General features: G+C 39.6%; 1 protein-coding gene across 2 annotated transcripts in view; it reads right to left on the bottom strand.

The window, feature by feature from the left end:
• Nucleotides 1-484: 484 nt before the first annotated feature.
• The window catches only part of LOC117387520 (leucine zipper putative tumor suppressor 2 homolog), a 40,456-nt gene continuing 13,531 nt past the window's right edge, over nt 485-27,409 (bottom strand). The window contains exons 2-7 of one of the 2 annotated variants that reach the window (XM_033985037.2): nt 24,826-24,925; nt 9,472-9,999; nt 8,350-8,937; nt 6,904-7,026; nt 6,265-6,411; nt 485-5,440 (exon numbers count right to left, since the gene is read on the bottom strand). In XM_033985037.2, coding sequence (XP_033840928.1) covers nt 4,733-5,440; nt 6,265-6,411; nt 6,904-7,026; nt 8,350-8,937; nt 9,472-9,972 — 2,067 coding nt within the window. In that variant the 5' untranslated portion in view covers nt 9,973-9,999; nt 24,826-24,925 and the 3' untranslated portion in view covers nt 485-4,732. Of the gene's footprint in view, nt 5,441-6,264; nt 6,412-6,903; nt 7,027-8,349; nt 8,938-9,471; nt 10,000-16,480; nt 16,629-24,825; nt 24,926-27,409 lie in introns of those variants that run through there. The other variant, XM_055229427.1, reaches the window with a different exon arrangement.

Raw genomic sequence — 27,409 nt, forward strand, 5'->3', positions numbered from 1 at the left:
TAGGACACAACACTCAGTAACAGATTCAGGGCATTTGGAATTGAATAAGTGTAGTCCTTTTTGTTTTTACAAATATTCATGAAACAATGTATTGGCGTTCTGATTAAAAATGGTATTTGTTCTTCTGAATATCTAATAATATATATTTCTTCCTTGAGCTCATCATTGGTTAAGGTTAAGGTACACGTTTTTGTCCTTGCAGGTACTGCATTTGACCTTGTTGGCTTGTCAGGACTATCTTTGTTGTTATGTTTTTTGGAGGAGTTGCCCGAGTTGACCCGAGTTTTCATTATAAATATCGGCATAAACATTAGAAAAATGTATTAACCCACACATTACCATTTCATATGAATGGTGATGAAAAATGATCACTGTTGCCATAGCAATTAACATATTACTGTTTTATATTCTATGTTTGGAACAGTGAAAACTGCTCAAATGTCACCTACAAATAGGAAGTTGAAAAAGGAATCAACCAGAGCTACTACTTCAGATATTTTTAATAAAACATAGATTTGTTCAAGACTGTACAGCATGAAAATATACATTTAATGTCCTCATACAAATATTGTAAATTATAAAATTACGCTGAAAACAAACGTCCACATAGATCCTATAATGTACACGCATTATTGTGGATGAGCAAAATACACGGGACATTGCTTTGGTCATTCACAGTGGCTATGTTTCATCTCATCTCTGACAAACTTCATTTATAACCAATTTCTGTTCAATTGTGGAAAATATTTACACAAAGTTACATTCAGTCAGCAGCAACAAGAGCCTTCTGTTGGTTTTGGGTGTGTCCTGCTCCAAACAGGGAAGTCAATGTACACCGGGTAGGAACTAAAATACAACGGTTAAGATTAATGTTTTAAGGTTTAAATAACACTGAGTTAATATTTCCTATAGTAACCATATACAGTCAAACTGAACAAGGATTATTCTGATGCTTTGAGTCAAAACAGCAACCAATAATATACAATATCTTAATTTGAATAATACCAATTATACTTTACAATCAAATAGTAACAGTTAAAACAACATAATACCCAGTAAGAGTTACTAGCGCTCCAATAAAATTTGTCAAATCATAACAGGATCTGATCTGATTATAGTCATTGCTACTTCATCCATTTTGCTTATACTCTTGTTTGAAAGCTATTTAAGATAAAATGTGATAATGTTGGGTAATAATTAACTTAACCAAGATTGTCGTCAATATTATTAATGTGGGTCATGATCATAGTTTTGTGGTTTAAATGAGCACTTGGCTACTCTATTAGTTTAATTGCTTTGGTTCCGACACTTTGATTGATAAAGTTTTCTATAAAAGCATGATCTAAAATGCTTTTAAAATTGTGTTCAAAAGTGACTAGTACACTGAGCAGGCTCATTGACAGAAAATTTGGAGGTTTTGGGCAAGAAACCTAACATGGTCCTCCCTCTAATATAAATTCATAGGAAGGGGCTCCAATTGTAACTGCAGCCACTGTAAGAGTTTGGTTGCTTTGATCTCGACCCTGTCCAGTGATGCATCATCAGATCCTCTAAAACAAGGGAACAATTTGATGGTAACGCAAGTGTAACGTTTAGAAATTCCTATGTTTAAATAACTTTGAACACTTGATGAAAATACTGCTTTAGTCACAAATATTGCTACTGGCGCCACCTACAGGTCTGCGTGACTCACCACAGAGCACAAGACGCGGAGACTCCTACTCCTCGTACTAACCTCCTGCTTGTTAAATATTGGCTTTATGTGAATTAAATGAAACTTACTCCTAACACATTTAGAAGGAGTGGAGAGTGCTAAAGCCAGCGGGCAGACCAGTCACACAAACACAACAGTGGGAGGAGAGTGAAAGGTTGAACGTTAGTCATTAAACCGTCACAAACGCACAGAGGTAGGCGACACATAATTCATCTAAAAGGTATGCCAAAGTTTGGACATCAAGTAGAGATAGACCGATATTTGGACTTTTTAACGTATTGGCTATCGGCCTTAAAGCTCCAGCATAGGCTGATATTTTGTATTGATCAATCTGCTACCTATGATATACACACAAAGCTTTATATTAACACTTTAATATGAAGAGATCGCTGAACATAGCATGATTACACAGCTCTCTTATAGGTTTGTGGTTAAAAAAAAAGGCTTAGGGGGAGTTTATAGTCAATTTAAATGACGAAATTGGAGGAAAATAACCAAAATTAGCCCTACATATCGGCCCAAAAATATCGGCAGATCTTATCGGCCAACGGTTTCTCTGGATTATAAACCATTGGCATCAGCATCAAGCCATGAAAAACCCATATGAGTTGATCTCTAATATCAGGTATATCTTTTATAATAAGGAAAATGTCAAAAAGCTGCAAAAAAGGTCAATTAGGGGGGTAGGGAGTCCAACTTGCCACATGCTTGTCACCATAGTAGTGTAGTAGTAGTTATTGCGTTGCCTGGAATGTCCGTCAGTATGCATTATCTCATATGTGTTAAATTACAGGTGTTATTGGAAAAATAATCTTGCTTGGTAGCGTCACCTGCCAGTCTCCAGGGAGATCAGTTTAATTCTATACTGTGGTGGCCACCCTAACCTTTAATAAAGACAAGTACAGGTTTAGCACATTGCGTATGGAAAATTGCAAAAAATATGATGTGATTTTTGTTCCAAAGATGAGGAGAAATTGGTACAAAGAAAAGTCAGTAATGGGAGGCCTGGCCTGACCTACTAACGGCTAATAGAGGTCATGATCTACTGAAGAGGAGAGACCCGAGAGGCAGGTCCCATTTGGGAAAACTGCAACTTTCTGTGTATTTATGACACTAAAATGGTAACAGATTGAGATTAGTAGCTTTTAATGGGAACTATTGCGCTAAGCTATGCACCTATTAACTCAATGGACCATCCATCCATCCATTTTCTTCCGCTTATCCGGGGCCGGGTCGCGGGGGCAGCAGTCTAAGCAGGGACTCCCAGACTTCCCTCACCCCGGACACGTCCTCCAGCTCCTCCTGTGGAACCCCAAGGCGTTCCCAGGCCAGCCGAGAGACATAGTCCCTCCAGCGTGTCCTGGGTCTTCCCCGGGGCCTCCTCCCGGTGGGACATGCGCAGAACACCTCCCTAGGGAGGCGTCCAGGAGGCTTCCTGAGCAGATGCCTGAGCCACCTCAGCTGGTTCCTCTCAACGTGTAGGAGCAGCGGCTCTACTCCGAGCTCCTCCCGTGTGACCGAGCTCCTCACCCTATCCCTAAGGGTGCGCCCGGCCACTCTGCGGAGGAAACCCATTTCAGCCGCTTGTATCCGCGATCTTGTCCTTTCGGTCATTACCCAGAGCTCATGACCATAGGTGAGGGTAGGAACGTAGATTGACCGGTAAATCGAGAGCTTCGCCTTCCGGCTCAGCTCCTTCTTTACCACAACGGACCAATACAGCGACCACATCACTGCAGAGGCTGCACCGATCCGCCTGTCAATATCACGCTCCATCCTTCCCTCACTCGTGAACAAGACCCCGAGATACTTGAACTCCTCCACTTGGGGCAGAGACTCTCCACCCACCCGGAGAGAGCAAACCACCTTTTTCCGGTCGAGAACCATGGCCTCGGATTTGGAGGAGCTGATTCTCATCCCAGCCGCTTCACACTCGGCTACAAACCGCCCCAGTGCCTGTTGCAGGTCCTGGCTCAAAGAAGCCATCAGGACAACATCATCTGCAAACAGCAGAGATGAAATCCTGTGGTTCCCAAACCAGACCCCCTCCGGCCCCTGGCTGCGCCTAGAAATTCTGTTCCTGAATATAATGAACAGAACCGGTGACAAAGGGCAGCCCTGGCGGAGTCCAACATGCACCGGGAACAGGTCTGACTTACTGCCGGCAATGCGAACACAGCTCCTGCTCCGGTCATATGGTGACCGGACAGCCCTTAGCAAAGAGCCCCGGACCCCATACTCCCAGAGAACCCCCCCAAAGGACACCACGAGGGACACGGTCGAATGCCTTCTCCAGATCCTCAAAACACATGTGGACTGGTTGGGCAAACTCCCATGAGCCCTCGAGGACCCGATGGAGAGTATAGAGCTGGTCCAGTGTTCCACGACCAGGACGAAAACCACACTGCTCCTCCTGATGTCACCTCAATGGACCAGTTTTGACAATTTCGGACAACCCAAACCCAGCTGTGTAGCCATCGCAAATAAGACTGTTGAAATTAAATGTTTTAAACTTAAAATGTAAATTAATACATTTCTAAAACAAGAGCGACGAGGACATATTGTTCAAGAAAAGGTGCACTATGTAACTTTTCCTGCTAGTGTCCGTGGTGAAGTCATTTTGTCTGAAATGTTCTGCTGTATAACATTAGACAAGCAGGTGACGGCACAAGGCCAAGTTAAATAGGCCTGGTCAGATCTATGGATAGGCAAGCCCACTCATAAGAATGCATGTTTTTCAAGGTACTTTTGATTACCCATAATGAAATAAATGCAAAAACAATAACATTCCAGACCAGATTGTCAGTATCACAAGGTGGTACCAGACACTGACACTCCACCAGAAAAGTTACACAATACAGCTTTAATGTTAGTCTAATAAATCCTATCTATCCGCATAGGTGCAGTGATACCAGGTCACAATGACATACCTCATCAGTGTGTAATATCTATTTTATGTCATATGGGAGGAGCAGAAACCAATGAAACTAGTGCAAATGACATGGTTGGGTCATATTTTCATATTTCTGTTGCCGCAATTTCATCAAAGTTTATCTCATTCCCGCTCCCATCATCGTCGTCCCTGCTCTCCAGTTCCTGGCTCAGCTCTTGTAGATGCTGCTCTAGCTCTCTGTTCCTGCGATACATCTGAACATAATTCTGCTGCAGTTGCTTTTGGTAGCGAATAACTTTGTCCTTTTCTTCTTGCCACACTTTGCGCTCCTCTTCAAAATTTACCAACTGCTCCTCCGCTCGCTGACGTTCAAAAGTTAGTTCACTCTTCATCCTGTCCATTTGCAGTTTTATATTCTGCATTGCGTCTGTATGGCTCTGTCTCTGTGCTTTCGCTTCATCACTTTCAAAAGCCAATAGATGTTCCTCTGCTTCCTGGAAAACTTGACACTGCCGATTTCCTGGTCCCTGACTGGCTAACGCGCCTCTAAGTTGCACTATCTCACCCTCGAGTCGTCCCACTTTCTCTCTTAATAATTCCGCTTCACTTTTGCGTCGCTGTAGTTCGTTTTCGCACACTTCCAGCTCTAAAGTCCTGGTTCGGTTTATGCCGTGGGCCTCTTGTAGCAGGACTTGTGCGTTAGTCAGCTCCCCGCGGGTGTCTCGGAGTTGGCCTCTTAATGAAACGATCTCTCCCACGCGCTGTGCTAGCTCCCCCTGCACCTCCTTCAACTGCTGCTTCAGTAAAGAGATCTCCCCCGACTTCTGGCACACCTGGAAAAACACAAGATTGTTTATTTAATTGCTTATATAGACAGGCATATTCTACTTTCTTTTCTATTGTCAGTACAGCAAACCACTAGTCCCTTAAGTGTGCACTGATATTCGGGGCAGGATTTAACAGATATTAAGTCAGGTGTGCAGATTATGCAACCTCCTGTAATCGTAGATCCCATAACTCCCATGGGAAAAGGAGATAATGTATTAAAAAAAAGTGGTCTAAGTGAGTGTGATGTCACCCATAGCATTCGCCGACAATCAAATAAAGCTTGTCAGGGCTTGCAGTTATAGAGGTGAATTTGGAGCAGAATTCCATATTTGGAATTCCGACCGCGAGTATCAAAGGAACCAAAGAGCCAATCCGGAGCAAGGCTGTTGCCTGCACTGCTGTTTTAGCAGAGTGGACACTTAGCAACGCTGTCCATAAAACATGTTGCTAAGGCAAGCGGGAATTACCTCGGGGAAAGAAGGCACCTGATTTATCTGTTATTAATGCTCATATCCTGATCATGCAGAGTGGGTTAATGCAAACCTTTTAAGACCAAAATGTTGAGGCTCATTGCAGCCGTTGCAGAGAGTGGGACAGTGAATTGGAGTCAGTGGAGCCGAATCACACCCATGCTCACTTCCTATTGGAACCCAGTGGCGAGCAGGTTAGCTCTGTCCATTTATATATACGGTCTATAATTTTGCCCCTAAAACAACTAGTTAATTTTTATAGTTTATACTGTACTTGATTATGTCCCACCTGTTCACATAATATTGTCAATTTGGGACAAAGGAACATACCATAAATATCTAAAATACACTGATCTCACCTCCCACTTGGTCTCCTCCAGTCGTGGTCCCAGTTGTATCTTCTCATGTTCATATGAAGTGCACCTCTCCTCCAGCTGCTCACGCTCTTTAAGGAGCTGACCAAAGTCCTCCTGAAGCTTCCTCTTCTCCTGCTGCAGCTGATACACCTGCACGCACACACACACACACACACACACACGCACACGCACGCAGGCACACACATAGGCGGGCACACACACGCACACACACCCCCACACACACACGCACACGGACACACACACACACACAGACACCACTTGTAATAGGTTTTAATGCAAAAAAAAGGTTAAGGGGGCTATACTTAATTCTGTATACTATAAAGAACAATTAATTATGCCCCAGTACAGATAAATTGTAAAAGCAGCATCCAATTATAAAGCATTTTTATCAATCGCAATCCGGGAAGTAAGGTTTGTGTATTGTTAGCATGCTAGTTGTTGTTAGAATTATCGTGATGGAAAAAAGTTGTGAAAAGTGCTTATATACTCTACATCCTACTATGAATGTGTTTAGAAAGTGAGGATTAATGTTGGACCACTACAAACAGTTCTGCTCATGTTTTTAAAAATTGGGTAGAGCACCTTTAAATGATGGGATTGTTGTTTTTTTTGTAAACTGACCTGTAGTTGTAGGACCTGTTGTGCGCGTTGAGATTTCTGAGAGGCGGTCTGCATTCTGGTAGCACAGTTCTGCCTCAGCTCCTCAATCTCCAGCTCAAAACGCTTCTGCTTCTCCTCATATACCTGTAAAAGGAATCAAAGTTTGAAAACAAGAGGATATTACTGGTTGGGGTAATTAAACTTTTCATTATGTTCTGTCAGTTATTGGTGGTAATGCAATGTGACTCTCTTCCAAGTAGGAATGGGATAATCGCCATTTTGTCACCAGAATGTGCAGAAAAAAAGATACCAGTACTTATCCATATTGTTCTCTTCTAGATTACTGTAGTTTTCACTTAAAACAAAGTACAATACTATAACAGCAGTTTAAATATGGAACTTATTCATAATATTAAAATAGTAATTACTCATATCCAAAACATTTATAAACTGTCAGCAACTTTAATTATTATCATGATATAATCGTTAATCGCAACTATTTTGCCCATGATAATTGTGACGCCAAATTTCAATATGCTTAGTTCCAAGTCATCTCTGAACAATCACACTTGCAGCTCTTCTCAGTAGGAGTGGGCAATGTTTCAATATGAAAAAAACTATGAGATCTGCCCATTTAGAGAGACTTGTATCATAAAAAAAACAACTTTTCTGATTAATTATTGGTCAACCTCTGTCAGGCCTGTTATGATAATTACTATATCACTTCAATATATGAATGCTGAAACTACATATTTTTGAGTTTAATATTTATCATGTGCACATTTTCTTTGCAATAATGTTGAGATTTGTTATTTTTTTGTTGGGATACGAATAAGTGAGTAAGTAACTTCTATGGCTAAATATGGCTTAATTTTGCCATTAATTTGTTACATCTCATGCCTTTTAATGATATGGTTTATTTTAAAAATGGTTTACTTGGATTAACCTGCTTTACTGTTATTGTGTCAGAGGCATCAAGTAGTTTCAGTATTATCGTTTATCGCTATTTTTCTGTGTCGATATGTGTGATATATCATGCGTCAAAATTTGTTATCTTGACAGGTCTACCGTCAAGCTCTGAATGAGTGACAGACAGATTTAACCACAATTCTGTAAAGCCCTTTGAATTACTTTGTGTACAAATTAGGCAATACAAATAAACAGGCAGTAGGCAGTAGAAAGTACTATGAAGTAAACAGTTACCCAAAAACACACACGAAAATGTACACGAAAATTGTAACCCAAGTTTTTATTCTTTTATTTTTTTTTGGGTTTTTTAGGCTGTGGAGGCATGAATGGTACCACATTGTAAATACCATTTCCAATACTTATATTTGCTTAGTTGAACACACTTCATTAGTTGATCACACCAACTAATAAGTGAGATACAATAATTTCCTACCGGCGGTTTGTTGCAATTTCTATGTATGAATGAACCACAAAAGTAACTGTACACTTTTAACCCACCTGACAAATGGCTGCTTCGTTCTCATCCAGGTTGTCTCTTAGCAGCTGCAGCTCCATGTCCCTCTCTCTGAGCTTATCCTCCAGGTCTCTCACGATTCCCTCGTACCCTTCCACAGGACCAGGGGAGCGCCCATTCGACCCACTGTCTGACAAAGGCTGCCCCCTCCCTGTCAGCGACCCCGACCCTGTACTTTTACTCGATGACGATCTCCCGCTATCTGAATTTGAGTGTCCGTGTGCACTTCCTGGTTGAACGCTCTTCTCCAAATGTCCACTAGTGACCTCACTAGACGCCATGCTGTACCCCACTCCTCCGTAAGGGGGCAGGCTGGAGAGAGAGTTCCTCCCTGAATCGGATAGGGAGCAGGACTGACTGCTGCTACCCACATTTCGGCCCCCACTGTAGGAACTGCGTTTGTCGGGGGAGGGGGGCGAGACCTCTCGGTGGGTGGGGCTGAGTAGGTTCAGGTTGGATTGGTTGTCGGGGGCGATGGCACAGTGGCGTGGTGACAGGTACTGCATCGAGGTGCGGCTTTTGGGAATGACAGGTTTGAACGCAGTTGGACGGAGGACAGTTTTTTCCATGTTCTAAAAGAAAGAGAGGCATTTTTATGATTTATTTTATTTGGATTATGAAGATTTGTATAGGGAGCAGAAAAGTATGGAGTGAGTTGACTAGAGATTTGGAAATTTAATCTGCATTTTCACATATAAATGCATTGTTTCTTAATTTTTTTTGTATGAATTGATACATAGAGATACGTAATCATTTTGAGATCTTTTGCCACGCCCATTTTTAGTCACTTAATAGATCAGTAGGGCATGTCTTTAGTTGATTACAGCCCTAAACTAGTGAAACAGTTTAGGGCTGTTCAGTTCATTTTTTATTCATGTTTTACAGATTATGTTGATTGAGAATACCCACAAATAAACATACAAAAGTTTTTTTTACAGCACTGTAATATTAGTATTTATTTCAATAACTGATTAGTTCCAATTAATCTGGTTGAGTGTTTAAATAAGAAAAAAGTCAGATTTTACATTTCAGAATGGAACTGTATTCTGACTTATGAACTGCTAAAGAATCCACAAAAGATCATTGCAGTTGTTTGAAGTGCTTACCTTCTCCAGTTTTCCTGACACTGGGATAAGTTTTGGAGGAGGTCCACCCATGTTCCCGTTGAACCCCTCTTTTATGTCATCTGTTTCGCCTCCAGGACAGATTGGGTTTCCTAGATTTTCATTCCAGTCATCCACATACTCCTCATTCAGATAAGTATAGTGTCCTTTTTCTACCTCCTGACCCCTACTGGACCCTGTTGCCCCCTGCTTCTTCATTGGGGAGGTGTGGTTTGGCACTAAAGCGTCTATTGATGCTTCCAATCCAAAACCAGCATTGCCCGGCGTAACTTTCCGCACCCTCGCTCCCAAATCAGAGCGGTGATCCTGGTACGGGACGGTCCGGGAGGGTACCAGGCTGCCCACTGACCCCATTGGCTCCAGGGCAGAGGGGGGCAGGTTGGTGGGGGGTGAGGGGTTGGAGTGGTGCCTTCTCCGAGCCCCTCCAGAGAGACCGGGGGTGTGGGCATCAGCAGACATGGGCAGAGCCTGAACCAGGGCCATGCTGCCAGCTCAGAGGGCTCACCAGATCTGCAACAAAAAAATAATCAGTTGAAATAAGTGGTGTAAAATGTGAATGGATAAAACTGTTGTATTTTACTGTGTAATTTCAGACAACTTTCACATAGACCTGTCATAATTACACTTTAATAATAACAGCTTTTTCTGTTCCAATACCAATTTCAATGTTATGGCTTTAGGCATCTACCATTATCCGATATCAACCAATACCAGTGCAGAGGCTGAAAACATAATTTCCTTTAAAATAAGACAAAACTGATCCAAATGTGTTATGTGGTTGTTATTTATCCCTCAAGTAACTACAGAACAGCTTTGTGTAAATACAAAATTAAACATTATGAAACTTTCTGGGCTAAGACCAGTAAATAGTCTTATTATATCCATTTATATCCAACCAGGATATCGGCTGAACTGATATTTGGAAGCCGATATCTGATCATCATATCTGATCCATCATATTTTTCACTATCAGTACAATATACAGTATCAGATCGGTGCATCCCTAATCCCGATAAATAATACTGAAACTACTTTATCACAGAGGAAATAACCCTAAAACATAACACTCCCATAAACCTTTTCAAAGTGAACCAATAACATCTGTTCAGCAATGAATTAATAGCACAATTAAACACTTTAATAGTTAGTTCTGTTAAGCAGTAAAGTACTGTACTTAAGTATACATTTTATCTGTACTTACGTTCATAATTTGAGCAAACAAAAATATAACAAATCAATTTATATTTTTATTCTTGCTGTTTATATTTGTTTAATTGTTTCTACTGAACAAAATTCAGCACAAATCTTTATCAAAAACACCACATTTGAAGCTTTATTACATCTCATAATCTGCCAGCACAGTATCTGACAGTACTTTTACTTTTTACTCTTTAAGTACATTTTTAAACAGGTACTTTAATACTTTTACTTAAGTAGATTTTTTCATGTGGTACTTTTACTTAAACAACACCACTGAGTATTTCTTCTACCACTGGTATCTATACATCACAGCTCAAATGTTATCAAATAGAATTAATACTAGCAAAAATAAAAAAGTGCAAAGTAAAGGCACATGCAATATTTATTAAGCCTGGGAAAGTACTGTTCTTTTTACCAAATACTGAACGAATGAATAAGTCAATATAGTAAATGTCATGACAGGACTACATTCACAACATTCACTTTACTTTTTAGGTGTTGTACTTATACACTGCATTCCGGCTTCGCTCAAAACATGAAAACTTTAGATGAATTTAGAATAACTGCAAAAATGGTGATGTATTTTTCTCACAATAATCTTGTTTACTGTTTGTATTGAAATGAATCGTAACAATATAATTCGATATCACGACATCCCCACATGTTTTCAATTTTTTTTCCCCCCCAAAGTTTTTCAACCAATTGCCAAAAATCCTTCCTCTTTTGACCTTTTTTTTCCAGTAGTCTAGACAGAAATCGTCCCATGCTTAGATTGTACTACTGCAACATCCATATATCAAAAGTAAGAGTAGAAAAACAGTGATGATATCCAATGGTCTGGAATGTAAAAATAATTCAAAACCTGCGACAGCCCACACATTGAGAACCAGGACAGGGCCATTCATTTGGTCCATTGAAGCAGCACAAACGGAGCCCAGAGCAAAGAAAAGAGTCTTGTTCTATTTAAAAAGTAAAATGGCAAAAACATGGTGGAATGTCCCTGATAGAGACAAAGCCCACTGTCTAAATCCATCTAATCAAACCCATGTTAAACTAGTAAAAGAACAACAGAATTTTATAATTAATATTACTTTTTATTTTGTTAACATCTACGACAATGACTAAAACTACAAAACTACTCCTATCATGTACTAGCACTCATACGAGTACTGTATCAATACTAGTAACTGCAGTATTTTTTTTTTATTTAGCTTGTAATAAAATCACAATAGAAATCAGCTTGTGGAAGACAACTTTTTTTTATTTGAAATTGACAAAAATTCTAAAGTAAATCTGATCTAATAATTTTTTATCTGTATTTTTTCATTATCAAGTACATATAGTTTATTATATTTTATATATATTTTATATTATACATATACAGAAATTTCCAAAAGATAGATGCGATATATAGAACTAAACAGCTCAACTTTGTAAACATAGTCATAACCCATTTGTTTATTGTAATGGCAAAAGAAAAACAATAGTGGTTGAGAGAGGACTGTTCTGTTGTTGTCTAGAACAATGGCTCTATAGCAGTGACGGTGAGGTCATGGGGCACAGGCATAAACAAGATCATTACTGAAACTAAGAGAGAAACACAGAGAGAGGGAGAAAGAGGGTGTGTACAAGGCTGGAGCAACAACTAAAATAATCCCAAATATGTAATGAATGTAATCCTAGACAACCGCAAATCCACCTGTGGTGACAATAACGCAGAGGACAAAGTATTATTATATGAAACTGCTCCTGAAGCCACAGTTACGATGCGCTCTCACCGTTTCCTGCTGTCGGGACAGTTTGACTTGTTGTAAAACTGTGAATGATTGAGCCCCATCTGCCAAGTCCTTTATAGACCTGCCAAACCTCCACAAAGGCACAAGAGGGCAGTGATTTGAATGAGATGAACACTATTTAATAAGAGAGTGAGGAGTGTATGTGGTTCTGAATATTCTGAAATTTGTAATAATGCGTTTGAAATCATAGCTAGATTTATTCATAATTTTCAGAAAAAAGATTCAAAAAGGCTAATATAAACAATGTGCTGACTGCATGGATTATGGACTGTTTGGGAAACACTGGTAGCCAACAGCTGTACCAAAACCAAAGGATTAATCACAAATGTTTGTCATGAGGCTGTTTACTTAAACAAATGCTTTTTCAATGACATCATTTTAGACACGGCTTAACTGCAGAAACTATCATGAGACAATGACTAGACCAGTTTGTACTTTACATAAGCTGCACAATGGCTGAGTGGACAGCTCTCACGCCTCATAGCAAGAAGGTACCGGGTTCGAGTTCTGGGTCACAGACTAAAGCCTCATTTCCACTGGCACGGTTCACTTGGGGCCGCTTTGGCGTGGAACAGTTAGGGAGAGGGCACCTTCAGCCGTAAAGCGTTTCAATTACTAACGACCCACGTCTTTTGGGCGTGACACAGGTATCTGTGCAACATTTGCATATTTCTGTGCCCCATGTCAAGGTGCGTTTCCTCATCAGCCAAACCTAGCTCCAGATCTAGCAATAGGCCTCCGGGCGCAGCACTGTGTCACCCACTGTTCCTGACGGGCTGCACCAGTGGCATTGACGGATGCGTTGTTTAAGAGAATTGGTGCTTTTAGAAGAGTCTATGAATATAACTATAATTCATCAAATAATTCTGAATGAAATAACCCTTTTAACTGATCATGCCCAGAGAAGTACAGTCAGGATGCAGGCACACAGTGTGATACCCCTCCAGCTACAGGAATGTGTGGGATAGTGTCTAAATACAGAAAAGTCTAAACATGGGCAGAAACAGCAGTGGTCAGTGGACTCAACAGTGAGACCAGTGTACAGTGTTCACTGTAACTCTCCATGATGTAGATGAGTACTGCAGGCCTGACTGAAGCATTGTGTTTGGTTCAGTTAATGTGTATTTCAGTTAGTTAATGTGAGTTTAGTTAATGCAAATTTTCAATCTGAAACACAGTGCTGAAATATAAATGGTAAACTCAACTTCACTGTCTGGAGGTGACATGGCGCCTACATGCTTCTGGATTCTCCATGGAGGCAAATATGTTTTATGCCACACTGTGGAATATTATAGCCAAAGAACTCAAAATTTCCATGGAGACAAGCAGATGAAGAGGAGTCACAGTAATGACACATCAACAAACACAACCAAAATGAAAATAAATCAAAACATGCTTTTATTTAAGTCTGTTTGGTTAGAAAATTACATGGTAACTTGTCATTGTCATTTATCATGGTATAAATGTGATGTGATAAATGGGACATATATCGCGGTATGCAAAATGATTTGAAAATATGCTAAAAAGTTCAATTTCTTAAATTGCTGACACCATGGACTACATGGACAAGCACTTATTGCTACATTGTGTTGCTTTAATGCAGTGAATAAAGTGGGATTTCACATTAGTCAGCATTAGGCTTCCTCTGAGACCTGCCTTCATCTCTACATCAGGGTTTGGCTCCTAGGCATTCAGACTCATATTACACTTTAGTAGCATCAATATCTGCATCTTTCATACATTTGAAATAAAAGCCCAGTGAGTACTCTACAGAGTGTCCACACAGCACACGCCTATGAGCAAACTTCGCTTCCAGTTATTGCCACTGCTACTTAGTTTACAGCTTCCCCTAACTCAGCAACTGAGAAAAAACAAAGTCTTTCTGGTGGGGCATCTGTCCCTGCTTGTCCCTATGGAGATACTTTCGAATGTTCCACAGTATAGCATTAAATCTATCTTTCAGGTAAAGCAATAACATCTCCATGGGAACAAGCTGGCAATAGACTACTAAGCCTGTCATGTTAATTATTATACTATGACTATATTATATTTAGAATACTTTTTGGGGGATAATCCTACTTTATGGTTTGGTTTCAATATTACAATTTATCGTCTATATTTATTTCAGCAATATATCGCAGTTTAAAATGTGCTACGAAGACAGGCTTGACAGACCATCCACCAGAAATGTTACGCAATACACCTTTAACTTTCTTTACCCGACAGAAGCCAATTTCAATAGGCCTATGTAAGAATTCTGTCACTGTCAGAACATATAAAGAGGTATAAATAGATTTCTCATGAGTGACTGTCAAAAGATTACCCATTATCTTTAAAAAGACCGATACAGAAGCTTTACATAATAGTAATTACAAAGATTGACCTGTTTAACACTGACGTTCATTGCCCATTAGCCTAAAAAGACAATTGGACAACCACGAAAGGACAACAGTCTAAAAATAGCCATATGCCAGGTGTTGTGCCAAAATCAGCCCCCCCAATGAGCGTGATCCACACCACATCTGTTCCAGGCTTAATTAAACCCAAACACACGTTGTTACAAATGAGACAGGCAGTGACAGCGCCGGGACCAATATCTTCATAACAGTGTTTAAAAGCTCCAAGCCTCTTTATTCTTTGGCAAAAACTGGAGCATATGAACAAAAGTGTGACATAGCTATTTTTGTAATCAACCCACCTAGATAAGCCGCACAGACAGTGGTCACCGGGTCAAGTGCTAAGGCATCTGATCTCATTCCACTACGTTCAGAGCCAATAATATAATAGAAAGAACTATGCATTAACAGTTTATTAACTTAAAATATCTTAATTTCTTAAACTCTTACAATTATAAATACAACTACACAACATAATAGATATATCTGGCCTATTACGTAACAGTAATAGGGCAAATGTACTAAAATGATCTCAATTGGTAAACAAATCTCAACAATTGATCATGTCTGCAAACTAAGTGTGCATCAACACGCTCCGTACACAGCAGCATGCTAGCTAGCTCACTATGTCTCAAAGCTAACAGTCACTTTTATACAACCGAGCAAAATTCCAATTCATTCAAATAAAGACTCAAAATTAGCATTAGCACTGAGGCACAAACCTTCTCCTTCTAAACACAAGATAAAGATGGGAGAGATATATTGCAAAATGAATAATACCACATACGCACATAACAGCGATAGTAAAATCTAAAGATTTCACAAAACATATGATTGCACGTTTGTGGTTACCTTTACAATACATTTGCGTCTTGTGCAATGTTGAACCTCTGATGTTTACAGATGTTTACAGGAATAGACTCGACACTCAATACCGATTCTGATACCACGATGAACAAAAAAAACCCTCTTTCATTAGACAATAGAATGTGATTTTCAACATTAAATTGTATAGTACTTTCTTTTATATTACCATGTGGCCTTATATCTGTGTAATCCCTCAGTCGTCCAAGTAGGTTCCATAGTGGTCCACGGCCGTATACTAGTCTACGTGTCTTGTATTTGTTCTGACACAGCTCAAGATTATTCTACAGCTATTCAGGGAAGGCAAAATTTTGTCATGTGAATGTGACTTGTAGTATCAATACTTGCTGGTCAAATGAGTATTTCGTTTCAATACAAATTTGAGTATCGATTAGTATCAGATTTTTGATATTTTTGACAACACTATTACAGCCACATAATATACTGGTAGAGTGCAAGCCCTATGGCATGATTCCCGACGCACAACAGCAGCCCATGTCTCAATGAGCTACAGAAACAAGCTTGTCTGATGCATTCAAACTCAGTCACACTCTGTTTTGGACTGCCCTATTTTCACTGCAGTATTTTGTACTTGGATCTGACCCAAACAGTGATAAAAAAACACATATAAACCATCACATCTACTTTATACCATTACTTTTTACTCCTTGTTTTTATAAAAGCAATAGACATCCTCCTAGCATCTATATCCCAAAGATTAAACTCACTGCTTACCTTCCAGCCAAGTTCCTTAACACAAGTACCTTTTCTCATAGCACCCCTGGCTCGGGTCTACTCTGCTGGATCCGCTCTTGGTACTTTTCCTGTCCAGTTTTAGCTCCAAATCGTACAACCTTCCTGTGTTCACTGAATGTTTTTGGCTACATTTCCGCCTGCCTCTCTTGAGATCTCACCTCTACAACCTCCTAAAGAGAAGCATTCGCAGCCAATAGGAGTCTGTGTGAATGAAAATCTAAGTCCCCTCCTTCTCCTCCTCCTCCACCTCTTCCTCCTCCCCTTCTCCTGTTACTGGACTAGCCCACCCTCACGTTGACAGAGACACCTCCCCTCTCCCTGCACTACCCGGCACCTCTAAGATTTTCTTTGACCAAAAGGCTCAGCAAAGTCCTTAGCAGCCTTTGTCGAGAGGGAAAAAGAGAGGCTGCTTTCCAAGGAAATGGGAGCTGCCAGCTTAAAACTATTGAGCTCTTAGGAAAAGACTGAAGGGATGGTAAAGAAATCCATAATCAGAAACATTTAACTTGATTTAAACCAGAGCTGTGGAATAGGCCATGTCAAGAACAACAAATGTATCTTTATGGTAATCATGCAAATACAACATACAATCATTCATCAGGGTTAAAATGAATTTGTCTCGTTTCATTCACACATGTTTAACACACAAACACACAAATCCTGCATACATAAAGGTTGAGCTCTTTTCTCAAACTGAAAACACTCTGTTCCACCTTGTGATGTCACGTGGTAATACAGGAAATGCTCTACCATGTTCTCTACTTTGTTCTGCAACTCCATACACCTTCACTAGAATCATTTGGATGATTTCAGCCCTGGGATTGCCCATTTCTGTTGAACAAAAGGTAGGAGGTAGCTGTTAACATGAACACTACAGCTTCATGACATCACAAAGTGGAACAGAGCATTTTGAGCTTTGGAGATATCGACAGACTAATAATAAAGGGTTACTCAAACATGTGAATGAAACAAAAAAAAAAATGCATAATAGAACCTTTAAGTGACGCTGCTTTTCTTTATGGAGATATTATTCCATTACCAGGGAGGTTCCATATTACAACATTAAATTTATCTTTCTTCATGGAGACAAAAAGATGATGGCACTAGCTGAAACTACAGGTTAGATTTGTGTAAAAGCAAGACCAGAAACAGAATGCAAGGTATTTCAATAAATACATCAGCTAAGGTAGTTTCTAAATGATGATTAACCCAGAGAAGGATATTAATGTTCTGTCTCTCAAGTACACAAATACTCAAACTGCAGAAGGTATCACCTGAGGCAGCGCTTGTACCACAGTTTGAAAAACAGTTCTATGGCATTCCTCAGTTCATTCAATACATGTGTCTACTGGGGGTGGTACCACCTCACTACCAAAGTAATGAGTTTGTCCTGCTCCTGTAAACAACCCTCTGAATGAATAAGTAAATGCCAAAAACAAGAGGGAGATAGTGCAGTAGCCCTCCCCGAAGAACAGGGGGGTAAAGTAGGGTAAGAGAAGTAGGCTATGCCCCTCTGAGGTCTCACTCCACACACACAAACACAGACCATCCCTCCAGCCTTCACTTCATCTCTGCTCTGCTCCTTTAAGTGGGTCACACAGGCAGCTATGGAGTTAGTCCTTCAAGCAACAGAGACAATGACAGCACAGAAAGTTCAAGGTTATTATTATGGACCCTAGTGCACAATAGGACATCTACTGTATTATTTGGGCTATATAAATTAATATAAAGTAAAGTGAGTAGTTTTCTATGTCAGGTACTACATAAACATCACCTGTATCCTGGATAAGGACGATAAAAGCTCAAATCAAATATTTATTTTGTTGATAACAGTTGTAAAATTGATTTGAGCCAAAACATATTAGTTGCAAGACAGTTCATTTTAAACAGTTTGCAAGTGCTTCAAACTTATTCCTCACTTCCCTTATGCGTTCTGAGCATCTCAATTATCCCCCATGATTAATTTATAAGTGCATTTCATAACTTTCAGAGGCCAGAGTGGAATTTACCATGACAGCAAAGTTATCAACAATCAGTATGCTGGCACCGCACTTCCTGTTTCTCGAACAATAAAACAGTGTATAATTAGATGCTGATTGCCATCTGTGCACAGCAGACTTATTTAGACCTCAAGAGCTGCATATACAATATATCTGTATTGGGGAAGAAAAATTGGATACAGGCTCTTTAAATGATGTATGGGTTAAAGAACACAAAATAATTTTCAAACACAATTACTCATTACTATCCATGTCTTGTACAGAACTAAAGAGTCCAAGTGATAAGCATTCACTTGTTGAATCTGAGTCAGACAGTATGGATCAGAGCACCAGTGCTGTGGGATAAGACCAGAACCAGGACTGTAAGATAAGACCAGAACCTGTGGGATAAGACCAGAACCAGAGCTGTGGGATAAGACCAGAACCAGAGCTGTGGGATAAGTCCAGAACCAGAGCTGTGGGATAAGACCAGAACCAGTGGGATGAGACCAGAACTAGAGCTGTGGGATAAGACCAGAACCAGAGCTGTGGGATAAGACCAGAACCAGAGCTGTGGGATAAGACCAGAACTAGAGCTGTGGGATAAGACCAGAACCTGTGGGATAAGACAAGAAGCAAAGCAGTGGGATAAGACCAGAACCAGAACTGTGGGATAAGACCAGAACTAGAGCTGTGGGATAAGACCAGAACCTGTGGGATAAGACAAGAAGCAAAGCAGTGGGATAAGACCAGAACCAGAACTGTGGGATAAGACCAGAACTAGAGCTGTGACATAAGTCCAGAACCAGGGGTGTGGGATAAGACCAGGTCCTGGATGAAAGCCACATTCACACGACACAGTGCTTTGTTGGCTGAAGAAGCAAAAAATGAGTCAGCTGGATTTAAATGGATTGATTTACAAAGTGACGCTGCAAGTGAAATATGCCCCACAACTGTTTTGTATAGAACACACAACTAAAGAGATTGATCTTTGCAGTTTGTAGTATTTTAGTTTTTAATAATTACAACAGCCAGGATGAAAATAACTATCAGAAAAGTCACATTAACTAGTTTTAGGATAATTCTTTTATAAGAAAGTACAACCACATACACGTGTTATGATTCTATAAATATATATGACAAATATTGAGGCTCAAAATATATTGTTCCAGCTTTCATATATTGAACGATAAGTTGATATGTAACATGTATTTATTCCTTTGCAGCTAGGCCTGTTACGATAGTTACTATAAGTTTAATGCTGTAATGCCAAACCACAGATTAGAACTTCTAGGCAAAGTAATACCATCTCCCTGGAGACAAGGAGATGGTGGACCCCTCACCAGAAAAGTTACATACTGCACCTTTATTGTTTGTCAGTATTATTACATTCATGCTAAGCTAACATAAAATCTAATTGAAGGCTTAAGTAAATCACACTTGGCACAGATGTTGATATTATTATTGATCAACAAATTATGTCAAAGTCAAATCCTTTTGAGACCCTTTTTTTTGGCCAATTCCACTGAAAAAAAGTCTCTGACTCGAGTGTTAAGACAACTGCAGTACATTCAGATTGCTGCTGCTTGAGTCCTGACTAGAACTAGGAAGTATGAGCACATGCGTCCTGTGCTCAGGTCTCTGCACTGGCTCCTGTGGCTCAGAGAATAGACTTTAAAGCAGCTCTGCTTGTGTACGAGTCTCTCCATGGACCAGCACCAAAGTACATCTCTGACATGTTAGTACCATATAAACCATCTCGCACTTTGGGCACCAACAGGAGGCCAGACCCTGAAGTCCTCAGAGTCAGGACTAAACATGGGGAATCAACATTTCAGTTTTATGCTTTCAGTTTTTTTTAAGATGTGAGACAGGCAATGTCAATTTTATAATGATTATTTGTTATTATTTATGTTTTGATTTGCTGTATTGTGATTTTAATTTCTTTCCTATTCTGTAAAGCACTTTGAATGACCTTGTGTACGAATTGTGCTATACAAACAAACTTGCCTTGCCTTCACCCTTTCCCAAATGTAGTCTGGAGTTGTCATCCATCTTAACTGTGGCAAACCAGTTCTTCGCCAACTGCTTCTTTATAAATTTTGGAACAACAGGCCACATCCCGGGACCAGGACGCCACAGAAAGCTAGGCCATCTATCAGTGTCCATGCTGCCTCGAGACGGGACATCACTCCCATTGGACGATGCAGCTAAAACCAGCCTCCCTCGGCTGCCCCTTTAGACCTATTACTTCCAAAATACTTCCCCCATGGCACAAAGCAATCCAAAAAGCACCTCAAATAGGTTGTGTTCATCACATTATAGTGTTTGATTTGGTTAATTTCAGATACAGGGCAGGGTTTTTGAATGAAACAGAAACTCATATGTTGAACTTTGTTATTTAGTGAGGAATTTGGGTCCATAAAATTGTTTCTTAGGGTACATCAACACTTCCTGGTTTAGTTGCAGGTTTAGTCCTAGTTTAGTCCCAATTTTGATGTGGGGATAATGCCACCACATTTTTACAGTTAAGTTATTAAAATTTCACTTTAATTAATTTGTGCTGACAGGGAAGGCATTGAAGTTCAAGTAACAAGAAATATAACTAAATCAAAATGGCTGCATTAAAAGACTAATTCTGCCATAGAAAGTGATCTCCAGCACAATTTTAAACTATCAGCAGCTTAAAGTCAAAAGCCAAAAAAAATAAAAACATTGTGGATATTTTTATAGCACTGAAAACATAAAAAACATGGGTCCTTACTGTGAATGGGCTTGTCTCTCCACAAACCTGACTCCTGCTTTTTTCCATAAAAATGTTGCTCCTTGGGCTATAATTTTCCACATTAGGGCATAAAATATATCTATCTTCATGGAGAAAGTTCCAAAGTATGGTGTTAGCCTTCTGTTTCTATGACTGAGTGTCTGTGTGATCCGTCAGTCGTCCAGGTATGATTCACAGTAAAAGAAAAATTTAAATCTGTCAACTGGACAAAAAGTTGTAGGAGTGAAGACGTTTGGCTGTTCAACCAAGCTGCTTCTTCAGTTCTGGTCAGATTACAGGTAGACACTGCCATCTATCTATCCGTTTCTATAGAATTTTGTAGTTGACCTCCATACCGTTACAAACAAATCAAAATATTGTGAGACCATGTGAAGCCAAGCTGAGCATTAACACTTAGGTATAGTTTAACATGGGCTAAGTACAAAAGTGTTGATTACATTGCAAGTTGTCTCATAAATCCAGAGACATGGTCTGATGAGGTCTGGTGAGGTCTGCGTTAGCCACAGTCTGGTTCTGTGTAATGTGCCAAAGAGATTAGGGTTATGCCTCCAGCTTGGGAATTACAGCAAAACCGAATGTGTGATTAAGATCTGCTAACTCCCACGCAGCAGGACTGTGTTAAAATCCTCAAAAAAAAATACAACAAAGCAAGCAAATGAGACCTTATGCAGGATTTATTTGGCTTAGGGTTGGGTGATCTGGGATATGGGATTTCTTGTCCCCCATATTGATCTTGAGTTTCTTCCATCTTACTGAAAACAGAGACAGCTGGACTTCAGTAATAAAGAGCAGGGTGTCAGAATTTCTAATGTTTTTTTAATTTTTTTATTTTTGTGCTGACAGGACCAACAAACCCCTAGAAATCCGCATTTCAAGTTTGGAATGTGTTTGCACATGCATTGTCCGTGCACTAAATTAGGTCTTAAACTTCACTCATAAACAGTGAGAAAATAGTTGTTTACTTTCCATAACTTGGATTATGATTATGACAAGCACAAGAGAAGAGAAAGAGAGGAGAAAAGGTGAGAGGGAAGGGGGAGCAGTTCAGACGACACCGCACACAGAGGCAGAGGGAGGGAGACATTGGACTTTTATTCAAAATGTGCAGATAGAAGCAAAAACTTGTGAAACGTGAGGACACATGAGGAGACATAAAGAGATTGTGGCCCTGACTCAGAGCTTTCACCTAAACAAGAGAGCGGTGACTCCTTTTCAGCACTACACCCTCTTACTGCCACATGATTGGCCATAGACCTGACGATAAATGCACGTGCCTTGTCACTGAGATCCGATCAACCCACGTTTTCATCCACGCCCACCGCCTCTATAGTTACTTCGTTCTCCAATTTAATTTTCTTTCGCTAGCATGTCACGTTTACGCCGACGTCAGCTCCCATTGGGCACCGGAGTTTTCTAACGCAGAACTCAGCTGACTTATTTCTTTTATTGAGTTGTTTTAAATAAATATTGCGATTTAAAATTAGCAAATTATAACAATGATCCACGGATGTCATAGATTATAACTATATACCAGGCACATATAAAACTCATAATCAAGAAAGTGGTTTATTTGCTTGCTATCAAAAAGAATAAAACTGAAGGTAGAACAAGGTCCAATTTATTTTTCAGTTCAACAAAAATTTGGTCAGAATAAAAACTGTTCCTAAACCACTGACCTAGAAATTTAACGTACACTGGGCCAGTTTTAGTTTTAGAAAATATCACAATTCTTCCAGAAAACCAGGTCAGAGGACACACAGGACATAAGCATTTTAATTCAAAACTCGTCTTGATCTAGTCTAGATACATAAGCACTAAGCAACTAAAGAAGACAGCTGTCGTCTGTCTGCATCAAATTATAAAGCATTTCTGATAAACAAGAAGTGATAGCATGTTAATTACTGCCAACTTTACAGTCACGGCAAACTCTGCTCTCGTCTCTTGAAATTTGCGAAAAGCGCTAACAAACTCATGATGGTGAATTAGGATGCTTGGAATGCATAAAGTAAGTGAGGAAAAACTTTGGACCACTGCAAATCATTTCAAATAAGCTAATGAATTAAAAATGCTTTTGTTTGATTCAAAGAGAGTTTAAAGACTATAGTTCAAAAGGTCAACCAAGAAAAAAAACAGCAGTATTTTACAGACTGGGATCAATTATATCCATCGGTGCTACAACAATGGAACAAGGGCAGTGTCAAATTAACTCACCAAACAACAGCTTCATGAACGGTGCTGTCAAAGTAACTGTGGCTGTGGTGTCAATTAAATGAAAGAAGCTATACTATACTTCTTTGGTATTCAGTATTAACGTGTAACTAGGTTTGTTCAAATTAGTATTTAGTTTCAATACTAGTTTTAGTATTGATTAGGATGTGATTTTCAATACTTTTGACAAGTATCGACACAAAAAAGTCACAGGGACAGAAATGAACCTTTCCTGAGTAGCTTTAGAATGATCTTGAGCTGTATCAGAACAACTATAATACACATAGACTAGTATATGCTCATGGACCAGTGTGGAACCTACATGGACGACTGAGGTATTACACAGATATAAGATCACAATATAAAAGAAAGTACTATGATTTAGTGTTTAATATCACATTCTACTGTCTAAAGAAAAGGTGTTTTTAATTATTACAATTTTATTATATTATTATAGTATTTAAATCGGTATTAAGTCTATTCCTTAGTATCGAAATCAAGTTTGAAATTTCAGTATTGTGATAACACTACCTATAACATATATAGATCAGAAACACTGTGTTCTCTCCAAAACACAATTTTGATACAAAGGAGAATTCCTGATCAAAACTGCAGAACTGATTGGCCACACAGGGCTGTGAAACCTTTTTTTTTTAATTCTATATGGCCCAAAGTCTACATTTTTTTAAATAATTGGAGGTATGGACAGAGATATGGGCAGAGATAGGGGGTAGGTGAAAACTCCTGAACCCTCAAGCCTCAAGAACAATATATGTATTACAACTCAGGGAACACTGTTGGTTAAAAGCTCCCAAAAGCCCATTTTGAAGGCCCTATATTACACAAAACTGACCCTTGTGAGCTTTAAGCCATGTTAGAATTTTGTTACCTCCTCAAAAATATACCTGGAGTTGTGTTTTGTTTCATTCACACATGTTTGAGTAATCCTGCATTACTGGGCTGTCTACATCTCTAAAGTTCAAAATGCTCTGTTCCACCTTGTGATGTCTTGATGTTAACAGTTACCTTTTACCTTTAGTTCAGTAGAGGTTGGCAATTACAGAGCTGAAATCATCCAAATAATTCTAATTCTGAAGGTGTATGGAGTTTAACAACAACGATGGAGCACTTCCTGCATTACCACATGACATCACAGGGTGGAACAGTGTGTTTTCTGTTTAAGAGGAGAACTCTAAATGTGCAGGGTTTGTGTGTTAAACATGTGTGAATGAAACAAAACACAACTCTGGATATGTTTTTGATGAGGAAACAACATTATAACATAGACCAGAAAATAAAAGTAATATGGGCCCTTTAATATTTAAATTGGATTTGTTGGAGTCTCATCCTACCTGTTACAGATGCCCAATCTTGAGGTTCCAAACGGTCTTATTCAAAAGCATGGAGCCTCACCAGCTAAACAAGTCCTCTGTCTGCGTCTGCTCCTGTGGGCTGAAGAGAAATAAAGGTTCAAATGAGGGTTTGAATCAGCAGAAAAACAGCAGAGACTTGGAAATCCTGAAATGACTGAAGAGTGTTTATAAAGGCAGCAAGAAGGAGGAAAGTCTGACTCATGGTGGCACTGAAACGTATGCTCTGAGAGGAAGGGGTTTTCCATGTCAACAAGAGCGCGGGCCCAAAACAGTCCCAAGAATGGCATAAAATGTGACTATAGATTATATTATACAGTCAAATCAAATAGATAGTATAGTGTGAAGTAACAGTATATACGTTTTGAAAGAGGTAAAGATGGTTGACAGCTAACTGAATAATTACGTTTAGATAATTAAGCTACATTTTGCGTTGTCATTAGCAACATTAAGTAAGCCTTTCATTCTAGCTTGATCTAAAACTGGTGTATAGAACGTCTAGGTTAAAAAACTAACTAATAAACAAAACAATTTTTAAGGGTTTTAGAAAGGTGTTCATGACAAACTGCATATATAAATGGACATAGCTAATCTGATAGACGTCATGCGTTTGATTATGGGCGCACTTACAGGTCCATTCACTCTGGTTCCAACTCACTTTGCACTGGAAAATTGTTGACCCTCTCTCCGTAACTGCTGCTGTCAGGCTTGTCATTTTGGTCTTTAATTAACTGGCTCTACATGATCCTGGTATTTTTATTTTGCTATTGTGTCCATAACTCAACATATGAACAGACGACTCAGGCACCTTCTTTCCCCGAGGACACTATGGGAAGGTTTGTTTGACAGCATTGTTAAGCCTCAAGCTCTGCTAAACCAGTGGTGCAGGCGGGAAGTGGCGTTATCTTCAACGGCCTCGCTCTGGGTTGGCTCTTTAGTTGCTATGATACTCGTGATCAAAATTTCTAATATGCAACTCAGCTCCAAACTCTTCCCTATAACTGCTATCCTTAATAAGCTTCATTTGAATGGGGCTGAATGCTATTGGTGACGTCACACTCACTTATTCCACTTATTTATACAGTCTAAGGTTCAAGATTTCATTTTTTGCTTCCACCATGCAGTAACATGTTCATTATAAAAACAGCTGAATCCAAATCGTGAATTCAAATCAGATCAAACTGTCTGACAGTATATTTCCACTATCACTCCTCAATAATTGGAAAAAGATGAATGAAAATAAGCTGTTCAAAATGCAGCATTTGCAAGTAAACAAATCGGATCCAGAGATGCTCAAACATATGTTACGTTACAGTGCCCAAAGTGTTGGTGTTGTAATCATGTGGGTTTACGTTAGGCCAAAGCTCCGTCTGTTTGAGCCACCTCAGACTGAGCCATGCAGACAGATGGAGTGACGACAGTGGCTCCTACACCACAGCCCCACACATGATTTCAGATGACCAATTCAACACAACACCACAGAGTTTCAGTGAACTAAGAGTGTTTGAGAGGTAATTTTAGCTGTGACATTTTCAGGGTACATTAAATCAGGGACATTTGTAGCATGTAGATGAAGTGGGCAACACAACTTTGGAAAAATATGACCATGGTGTTGTTTCTCTATTATGGTAAAAAGCCACATTTTGCTATAGTGTTTTTCCACCTTCAAGGCACTCAAAGCACTTTACACCCGTTCACACACACATTCATACACCAGTGTACACAGACACAGTTGTCCAGCAGAGAGCTGGCATCGCACCGCCGATATGTGGGTCGGTAGATCTGACCGCTCAACCAAAGACGTTTACGTCGAGAGTGGGATTCGAACCGCTAACCTTCTGTGGACAAACCATAGACTGTATAAAGCAGTGAACTAAGAGTGTGATGTCACCCAGAGTGTGATGTCACCCAGAGTGTTCCGCTCCAGTCAAATGAAGTTCGTCGAAGCTAGCGGTTATAGGGGCGAATTTGAAGCCGAGTTATATATTTGGAACTCTGACTGCGAGTATCATAGCAACCAAAGAGCCAATCTGGAGCGAGGCTGTTGAAGGTAACTGCCTGCACAGCTGGTTTAGCACCTGTTGTCAGCAGGATCGACCTTGAGGAAACAAGGTATCTGATTTATCTGTTATCAATGTTTGTATCTTGATTTTCTAACAAAATAGCAAAATAAAAATATCATGATCATGTAGAGCAGGTTAATACTAACATTCAAAGACCAAAATGAGTCGATGGAGCCAGAAGCGCGCCCATGAGCACTTCCTTCTTGGAACGGGGTGGCTAGCGTATTAACTATGTCCATTTATATATACAGTCTATGGGATTATACCAACTAAGCTAGTATCACCCATATTTTCATATTTTATCTACCAGTTAAATTTAATACATTGACTCACATTTCTTTGCCCATAAACAACTGAAAAAACACAGGATGTTGACAAAGTAGCACAGTTCACCTTTGAAAGGTGAACCTTTGAAAAAATACGTTACAAGATAATACTCCTTATGTTTGTCTTTTGGTTTGACCGTTGCTTGATAACACAGACACACAACACTGTTTGCTCAA

The sequence above is a fragment of the Periophthalmus magnuspinnatus genome, chromosome 19, assembly GCF_009829125.3.
Source record: "Periophthalmus magnuspinnatus isolate fPerMag1 chromosome 19, fPerMag1.2.pri, whole genome shotgun sequence".
Classification (NCBI taxonomy): domain Eukaryota; kingdom Metazoa; phylum Chordata; class Actinopteri; order Gobiiformes; family Gobiidae; genus Periophthalmus; species Periophthalmus magnuspinnatus.